Here is a 9,530-nt window from a genome sequence, read left to right on the forward strand (position 1 = left end):
AAGCAGCAGACATTCCTACAGATCCCAACACACCCACATCACAAAGGGACATCAGTGTTACATATGCAGGCAAACTCCCTCCATGACAGACACCTAAGCCACAGAGTCATGGTGGACCCCCACACCATGTCCAACCCCAAAACATGGCTACAAACACCATCTGGAACCTCTTCTGTCTCCCCTCCCTCCCACCCCAAAATGACAGAGGCCAGGACACAGGTGTAAACAATGCTTTATGGGGGCAGGATGGGGACAGGACAGGCCTCCAGGTAATAAATAACACGTACTCGCAACAGCAGGGCCAGGGGAGCTAAGGCCAAATGGCCCTGGTTTCAGGCTTTGGGAACTCTTTGAGTATGATCAGGGGTTTGGGGGAACAGGGGTTAGCCAAGACAGAGGAAGCAGCAGCAGGTACAGATTCCCCCTTCCCCCGTGGCTCAGTCTTGCCCCTCAGCCAGGCCCCACCAGGCCAGGGAAGGGGGACAGGTGGCAGGGCAGCTTCTCTGGGGCCAGGGCAGGTGAGGGCCTCGGCCTCCCAGGGCCTAGGTCTGGGCCCCAGCCGGAAGGACAGGGCTGGTCCTGGAGAACAGCTGAGCTGAAAGAAAAGTGTGCAGTGAACTGGAGGGATCTTGGGTCTGTCCAGTTGGTGTCTGCCTCATTTCTGGGTCTCTTCCTGCCCTCCTGTCTGGGCCTGTCTGTCCATGAAGGTGACTTGGAGCTCTGACTCTGAGGGCACGTGCACCTCCCTGTTTATTCTCCTCAGAGAGTTGTCTCCTTGAGTCTGTAGAAGGCCATGGCAATTTCTAAATTTTGTCTCCTCACCTTTGCACCTGTGTTTCTCTATGTTCCTGGATCACCCCAGCTCTAGGTCTCATTCCAGTGTTTTCCAGACTGAGGAGACACATTTGGTTCTTGCTTTGGCTCCAGATAGCATTACCTGGGATCTTCTAGAAATCCCAAAATCACTTCAGAATCTCTGAGGTAAGGCCTGAGCATCAGTTGCTCATGAAGCTCTCCAGTTGATTCCAATGTGCAACACTGTATTAGTGGATTGGGAAATCAGTTTGGTGGGCCTTGAGCAATTTTTAAAAATTGAAATAGATAAAATAGAATGGAGAATAACACAGTGCTTCATAAGTAATAAGAATGTTGGTCCACAAAGATAAAAAGGAGGCGGGTGGGAGCCAGATGCTGAGCGGAAATGAGAGTGGGTATGGGGTTTCTTTTTAGGGTCATGAAAATGTTTTGGAACTTAGACGGCGGTGGTAGCTGCACAACCTTGTGAATGTACTAAATGCCACTGAATGGTACACTTTAAAATGGCTACACTTACGTGAATTTCACCTTGATTTTAAGAAAAAGAATATTAGTACAAGGAAAACTTCGGTTTTATACATGTGTAACTGTATTAGATCAACATATAAAATATATTTCCCCCTGCAGACTGCAGTCAACAAAGTTTGAAAATGCACTGTCTTATTACACTGAGGGCAAACCCGAAAACAGACTCAAAATTAAGTCTTGAGGTGACGAGTACACAGCCCAGAGTCTTTAAATGGATAAGAAGAAAACTAATAAACAGCCCTCATTTATCACGTCTCAGTTGGGCCCTGTTCTAAGCACTTTACATGAAGTAACTTAATCTTTTCAACACCCTCATGAAGTTGGTACTACTTTTAGCCCCATTTACAGGTGAGGAAACCAAGGCCCAGAGAGGTTAAGCAATTTGCCCAGAATCACACAGCCATGAAGTGACAGAGTTGGAGTATAAATGCAGGCATCCCAGCTCTGGAGACTGTGATCTCTCACCTCCTTCCCTTCTCAGATGGGGAAGACAAACACTGTACGGATAACAGTGATCAAGTGTACAGAGTTGAACACTTTAAAAAGGAGGAGCAGTTGTGAGACCGCCCGTCTAGAGGGAGTGACCCCATTTGGGAAGCCGGTACAGGTTCTCTGCAGGAAGAGTCATTTTAGCAGAGACCTGATGATAGATGGCAGAAAGGAGGCAGGGGGACAGGCATACCCAGGCACTCACAGCAGATGCATAGGCCTGGAAGGAAAAGAGGGCACTGCCCAGAGAGTTCACCCATGATTCCTCTTTCTCAAATTCCATATCCATTCATCAGGAACTTATGTTGGCTCTGCTTTCAAAGTACATATATCCCAAGTCTAACCACTCTTCTCCAAGGCAACCCTGGAGTTGCCAATGGCTGGGGAAGGGGGTGGGCATGAAGCACAGAGATGAGAATCAGCAAGATGTACACACCCCTGGAGAAGTGGGGATGCGACCAAATCCTGTGGGATCATTCAAGCCTGTCAAGGAGTTTGGACCAAACACAGGGAAACAAGCAAGGCTTCCTGGAGGAGGGGGAAGCAGTTACCAGAGAAGAGAGAGAAGGAAAAGTGTTCCTGATAGAGGGAACAGCAGGAGTAAAGACCCAGAGAAAGGGAAAGAACTTCAGTGTAGCCGCAGTGGCCTGTCATGTGGGGAGAGGTGTGAGTTGAGGCCAGTGAGGCTGGCAGGGGACAGCCCCTGCAGAAGGTCAAACACCAGGCTGAGGTACTTCAGCTGTGTCCCATGGACCCTGGGAGCCATGGTGGTTTTAAACAGGGAAGGGGCAGATCAGATTTGTGCTTTAGGAAGGCTCAGTAACTACATCAAGAGGGGACAAGACTGGAGACAGAGATCAGGGAGAATACGAACCTATCCACATTCTCAGCCCCTGCTCTGCCCCCACCCTGGTCCTGTCCACCACAGCGGTTCACCTCAGCTTTGCAGTGGCTTCCTCCCTGGCCTCCCAGCAACCACCCCTGTTCCCCACAGTCTCTCCTACATATGCAGCCAGAGGGACCTTGTGAACACCTGAATCAGATCTTGTCCCTCCTCTGTTTGGAGCCCTCCTATGGCTCCCATCCCACCCAGAGTATAAGCCAGAGTCCTCCCCAGGGCCCACAACGCCCTGACTCATCTGCTTGCCTCCACCCCAAACTCATGTCCCACTCACCTACCCAACAACACACACACACACACACCCACACACACACACCCACTCCAGTCGCACTGGCCTCCTTGGACTTCCTCGCCCAGGCCAGGCACGACCCTACTTCAGGGCCTTTGCATTGGCTGTTCTCTCTGCTTAGAACACTCTCTCCCCAGGTCCCCACATGACCCTCTCCTTCACTTCTTTCAGGTCTTTGCTCAAATGTCACCTTGTCAATGAGGCCTCCCCTTATCATCTGGTTTAACATACCACCCCTCCCCTCCCCACCCTCCTAGTCCTGCTTTATTCTTCTCCACAGCTCTGATCTCCCTAACTACACAGTTTACTTATGTATCTTGTTTATTGTCTGCCTCCTCCACCAGGGCAGGGATTTTTGTCTGTTCTACCCTCTGCCATATCCCCAGTGCCTTGAACAGGGCCTGGCACATAGTAGGCACTTGAGAAATCTTTCACAGATTATGAATAGGAGGGTCAGAGATCCAGGGCAGAGAGCCAGCAGTGGGATGGAAAGGAGGGTGGATTTCCTGTGGCTGGGAAGGTGGCTACTTTAACTCAAGTGTTCTTGTACCTTTCTTTCTCACTCTTGTTTCTCTTGTCATCTCTCCTTTTCAGTGTCTCTGTCTCTGCTCTGTACTCCCCTTTGCCAGGAGACCAGCCCTGCAGTCGCTGAGTCCCCAGTATCCCACCTGGCTCCGTAGGTCTCAGCAGCCACAGGGCTGAGGGGCCACGGCCTGGGCACTCCGAGGCTGCCGCAGCTGACGAAGGGAGGCATCACCGTACTGGATGCCAGAGCCCATCCTCTCGGGGTCAAGCTCACCTGGCAGGAGGGGAAAAGTCAGAACTGGTCCCTTGGAGACCTCTGGACCCTGCCTTTCACTCCCACCCTGGTCAGCTGGGGCCTCACCTGAGTCAATCTTGTTCAGAATGGTGCGGGCACACTTCAGGAAAGCCTCCTCCACGTTCTCACCAGTGAGAGCACTAGTTTCCAGGAACATTAGCTCTAGGGGAAGACACTCGGAAGGTCAGGGCCTCAGTCAGTCCCCAGCCTCTACTCCGACTTGGACCTGCTGCGTCTCATTTTGTTCCTTAGATGTTCCACCTAAGTTATTTCACTTAGCATAATACCCTCCAAGTCCATCCATGTTGCTGCAAATGTCAAAATTTCATTCTTTTGGCGGGTAGAAGGTGTAGCTCAGTGGTAGAGTGAATGTTTAGCATGCAAGATGTCCTGGGTTCAATCCCCAATGCCTCTGTTAAGGGTGGGGAGGGATTTAAAAAAAAAAAAAAAAGAACTCCGAATTTTTTCATTCTTTTTTATGACTCAGTAGTATTCCAGTGTGTGTGTGTGTGTGTGTGTGTGTGTGCGCGTGCGCGCGCGTGCACATGCGCATTTACCACATCTCCTTTATCCAGTCATCTGTTGATGAACATTTAGGTAGCCTCCATATCTTGGAAATTGTAAATAATGCTGCTATGAACATTGGGGTGCATGTATCTTTCCAATTGGCGTTTTTGTTTATTTCAGAAATATATCCAGGAGTGAAATTGCTGGGTCATGAGGTAGTTCTATTTTTCATTTTTTGAGAGACTGCCATACTGTTTTCCCACAGCAGCTGCACCAGTTTACATTCCCACCAACAGTGTAGGAGGGTTCCCTTTTCTCCACATCCTCACCAATATTTGTTATTTGTGGTCTTTTTGCTCATAGTATACTTGCATACCTTTTGATGTGGCTGTCAGTCCCCTAATTAGTCTACTCCCCTAATGCCAGTGCCTGCTAACCTGGGGTCTACCCTGTCCCATCTCCCTTATTCATGAAATGTGCCTGTCCCCTAGGGCCATCGGAGTTTGCAGTCTCCATCTTATACCAATACCCTGTGCTGTCTCCCCATGATGGTCAAAACCTTCTGAGCAGCCAACATTAATCAAGCGCCCATCCCTCCAGGCAGTGCTGAGGGCTCCCCATGGACCACCTCCCTTAACCATCATGCACTATGTGAGGCAGAAATGCTACAGCCCTGACTTTCCAGATGAGGAAACTGAGGACCAGGCTGGTCACACAGCTCACATATGGCAACACTCAGATCTGAACCCAGACTTCTAAATCCCCACTTTCCCCTGTTGAGCAGAGCCACAGAGAGCCAGGAGGCCCACAGGCCCCCCTGAACTGCCCCCATTCCTGGGAGGATCCCCCTCCCCTGCTGGCCCATTGCATGGCCCTCACCATTCTCCTGGGCAAAGCGGGAGGCCTCCAGGAAGGTAACCTCACGCTCTGGGTCCAGGTCCTTCTTGTTGCCACAGAGAATGACCACGATGTTGGGGCTGGCTAGTGTGCGGGCATCTGTCAGCCAGGCAGCCAGCGAGTTGTAGGTCTCCCGGCTGCGGAGAAGGGAGAGAGAGAGGGGAGGCGGATGTAGGAGAAGGCAGCCCGGGCCCCGCCCCGCCCGCTCCGTGCACCCACCTGGTGATGTCGTACACCAGCAGGGCTCCAGCTGCCCCTCGGTAATAGCTCCGCGTCACCGACCTGTGGGGCCAGGGGGACCCAGTCACCCCCGAGGCTGGGGTCTGCCCCAAGACTGCCCCCCTCTGCGGAAAGAGACTGGTGGTTCGGAGGCCCCCTCTCACCACTGGGCCATCACCCTCAACCTGGCCGTGGTCTGGTCTCACTACAATTTCTCACACTCGTGATCTCTCTGTCTCCCTCAATCTCTCACTTAGCCGCCCACCTCTGTCTCCATCTCTCCCTCTCTCTGAGGCTCTGTGTGTCCCTGTCTTTCTATATGTCTTCACTGGTAGGTGTCTTTCTCCCTCTTTTATGTGTGTGTGTGTGTGTTTAACTGTCCTTTAATCTTTGTCTCTCTTGCTCTGCCTCTCTCATCCTCACCCTTTCCCATTCATCCATTCATTCAGCCGGCATTTTCTGTTCACCCCCTTTGCCTAGTCCTGGCAAAGCACTATGCAACTACATCCCCTTGGCCTTATCCTGCTCTGTCTAGGGGAGGCCCCCTTCCCAGAGTGGCCAACTGTCTGCATCTCCCTGTGTCACCAGGCTGGGTCCCTCCGGAACTCACACAATCACTGCGCAAGCATTTGTTGAGCACTTACTGCAAACCTGGCCTACGTCTCACACCTGTGTCCCCTGCGCTCTCTCTCTGTCTCTGGGCTCTAAATACCTTACACAGCGAACTAACACACAGATATTAACTTGGCACCTATGTACTACTGCCCAGGGACCACACGTCCCCATGGCCTGGATTCCCTTGTTTCTCTCTCCCTGCTCCCTATTTCTCAGACTCCAGGTTTCTGGGTGTCTATTACCTTTTCTGCAGACATTTCCTGAAGGCATATGAGCCCCACACATTTCCCTTTCCTCCCAAAACATCCATTTCTCCATCTCTCTCGCCACACCTGTCCCACTTTCCCTGTCTCTGTCTCTCGCCTCTGTTTCTCTGAGTCCCCTTATCTCCCGATCCCTCCTTCTCCCTTTCTGAGTGTTTGTATCTCTCTTTCAAGTTTCCCTTTCTGTATCACTCATTCTCTGCCAATCTCTACCCCTTGCCCCACCCCAAGCATCTTCAGGCCTCGTTTCTCCCTGGGGACAAGACTCCATCTCTCCAGCCCATGAGTCTCTCCCACATAGTCTGTCGGTCCCTCCCTGGCTCTCTCACTATTGTTTTTTTTTTTTTTTCTTTAAATTTTTCTTTTTAATGGAGGTACTGGGGATTGAACCCAGGACCTCAGGCATGCTAAGCAGGCACTCTACCACTGAGCTATACCCCTGCCTCACTTTTCATTAGGCTCCTTTTTCAATCTTTTTCTCATTGTCCTTGTCATCCTGTCTCTAACATGCCTTCTTTCTTTGACTCTATCTACCTGCTTATCACAATCTCTTATCCCTCTCCCTCTGTCTTGCCTGCCCTCTCAGTGTCTCCTTGCTTGTATCATTATGTTTCCAGGTAACTCTGTGCACTCCTCCCCTGTCCCCAACTCTCTCTCCTTGGGAGCCCAGCCCACCTACCGAAACCGCTCCTGGCCAGCTGTGTCCCAAATCTGTAGCTTCACGGTCTTCCCACCCACGTTGACCACCCGAGATCCAAACTCCACGCCGATTGTGTGGTTGGAGTCCTGTTTGACTGGGGAGTGGGAGGGAGAGAAGAGGCAGTGCAGGGACTCAGAGGATTCCCTGTCCCCCAAGGCCTCCTCAGCCTGTACAAACCCATTGTCATTGCTGGGATGACTGAGGCTCAAGGAGGACCTAGCAAAGAGCACATACCAAGGTAAGGACCAGGCAGCCAGCACTGGAGTTGTACCTATGGCCAGCCCTGCCCCTGCCCACCCCAACAGCTGCCTATTGCCCACACCACGCCCATGCCCACAGTTTAGTTCCCAGGACCACTCCCAGAAACTCACACTTATTCTCAATGAATTGATGAAGGAGACATGATTTGCCAGTTCCTGCACTGCCAATCACCAGGAATTTGAAGAGGAAGTCTGAGGGCAGATGGAGCCAAAATCAAGGAAACCCATGTGGAGAGAAAGATACACAGGAAAAGAGGGACACGGAGAGAACATCACAATGACGGGGAGAGAAACAGACACAGGCAGACACAGGACAATGGGTAACAAAATTAACATAATTCTTATATAGTGCTTACCACATACCAGGCAGTTCTAAATATCTTTACTTACATCAACAACTCACTTAATCCTCAGGAAAACTCTGTGAGGGAGGTATACTAATAATTATCCCCATTTTCCAGATGAGGAAACTGAGGCTGGAAAGGTTAACTGACTTTCCCAAGTTCCTGCAGCTAGGCAAAGCTGGGATTCCAACGCAGACCAGCTGGCTCCAGAGTCCAAGATATCAGCTATTACACTGCTAAAGCCTTCTGAAAACCGTTTTATCAAGAACTACAGTCTTGTCCTTGCCCCCTACGACTTCACCTCCTACCACTTTCCGATTCATTCATTCCACTTTAGCCTCCAGCTTTCAGTCTACTCCCTGAAGATGACAATCTGGTTCCTGCCTCAGGGTCTCTGCACTTGTTCCCTCTGCTTTTCTCTATTTGCTGAATGAATGTAGCTCCCTGTGACTCCCAAACCAGTGCTCTTTCTTCCACATCCTGTTCTCCCACCTCCTATCCATCTATCTGGATTTCCCAATTCTCATTCCCTCTTTCCCTCCCTCTCCCCAAGACCCTACCCCTATTCTCAAGCTTAAGCCCCACCCCTTGCCACTAGCCCAACCCCCTGATTCAAGGACAACTCACCCCCAACCGCATTTCAGACCTCTCCAGAGTAGTCCCAGGGTACAGAGCATCCCTTCAGGGTTCCCCCAGCCCTTCCAGTTTGACCCCTGCCATTCACACAGTCAGCCCCGCCCCATCCATTCAGGCTCCGCCCAGACATATTAAGCCCACCCCTTCCCTCAAGGCCCACCATGATCCAACAAGACTGGTTTCCTCAAATCCCGCCCCAGATCTATTTCGCCCACACACCAGTCCCTCAGGCTCCGCCCAAATCGATTAAGCTCAGCCTCAGACTCACTAAGCCCCTCCCAGCATCCACTAGGCCCTGCCCCATAATACCAGACCCCGCCCCCTGATATATAAAGCCCCGCCCCATACCCACAGGCCGCATCCTCCCTGGGCCCAGACCCCAGACCCCAACTTCAGCCCACCACCCTCACCGTAGGTCTCAGCCATGACTCGGTCACGGCCACTTAGGGCCGCAATATGGCGACGCGGCCGCGCCTGCTCCTCGGCTGGCAGCCGCTCCACTCGGGTTGCAGCCCCGGCTCCTTCCTATTCCCGGGGCCGGCGCCGCCACTTCCGCCTCCACCCCCCTCCGGCGCGACCCGCTAGGGCTGCGGGATACCAGGCCACGCTTCCCGAAGGCAGGGATTGGTGGACTCAGTGGACACGGGGCGGGGGAAGTAGAGCCCATTGGCGGTGAAAGAGGGGCGGGACCAAGACGAATGATTGGCGGAGCCAGTGGGAAGGGGCGGCACAGAGTTGCTTCGCGGAGCAGAGAAACGGATTTGGTCAGAAGTCCGGGGGGCAGGGTCGAGGTTCCAGATTGGGTAGGAGCTAACTTGGGGGCGGGCATACGGATGCGGAGAAGAGGGTAGGATTGACAGAAAGAGCCTCGAAGAGGAGTGATCTTGGGCTGGAGAGTACAGCTCTCAAAGGCAGGAAGGATGAAATTGGGATGATACCCAAGTTAACCTCCCACCTCCCTTTGCAGATAATCTAAGAAAACCTAGAAAACCTCTCCTCTGCATTTTCTGTCTTCCTCATGATCCGACTGACTCATTGCCAGTAGTTCAATAGTTCTCTTATTGGTCTAAAGAGGACACTACAATCCCCCAATTTGGCTGTTTAGGTTATTCCGCCTTCTCATTTGCTTGTGATATCTAAGCCTAGGTGCCCACCTATGTATGGTACCCAGCTTGGAGCAAAGAGCTTTTAGTACGTGAAACTGCTTAGCAACCATTGACGTTACTACAGTCAGTGGGGTGATTGG

General features: G+C 51.8%; 1 protein-coding gene across 2 annotated transcripts; it reads right to left on the bottom strand.

Annotated features, from left to right (window-relative positions):
- Window positions 1–215: 215 nt before the first annotated feature.
- Window positions 216–9,110, bottom strand: RAB4B (RAB4B, member RAS oncogene family). 2 transcript variants are annotated; one of them, XM_072967020.1, is made up of 8 exons: window positions 8,695–9,110; window positions 7,416–7,496; window positions 7,024–7,138; window positions 5,467–5,529; window positions 5,230–5,384; window positions 3,910–4,005; window positions 3,692–3,822; window positions 216–590 (listed from the first exon to the last, which is right to left on the bottom strand). In XM_072967020.1, exons 1-7 carry the CDS (start codon window positions 8,708–8,710, stop codon window positions 3,707–3,709), a joined length of 642 nt encoding a protein of 213 aa, XP_072823121.1. In that variant the 5' UTR covers window positions 8,711–9,110; the 3' UTR covers window positions 216–590; window positions 3,692–3,706. The 2 variants fall into 2 exon arrangements, with proteins under 2 accessions (XP_072823121.1, XP_006215061.1); XM_006214999.3 differs by having other exon boundaries at window positions 216–595; window positions 8,695–9,096.
- Window positions 9,111–9,530: the final 420 nt, after the last annotated feature.

This window comes from Vicugna pacos, chromosome 9, assembly GCF_048564905.1.
Source record: "Vicugna pacos chromosome 9, VicPac4, whole genome shotgun sequence".
NCBI lineage: Eukaryota > Metazoa > Chordata > Mammalia > Artiodactyla > Camelidae > Vicugna > Vicugna pacos.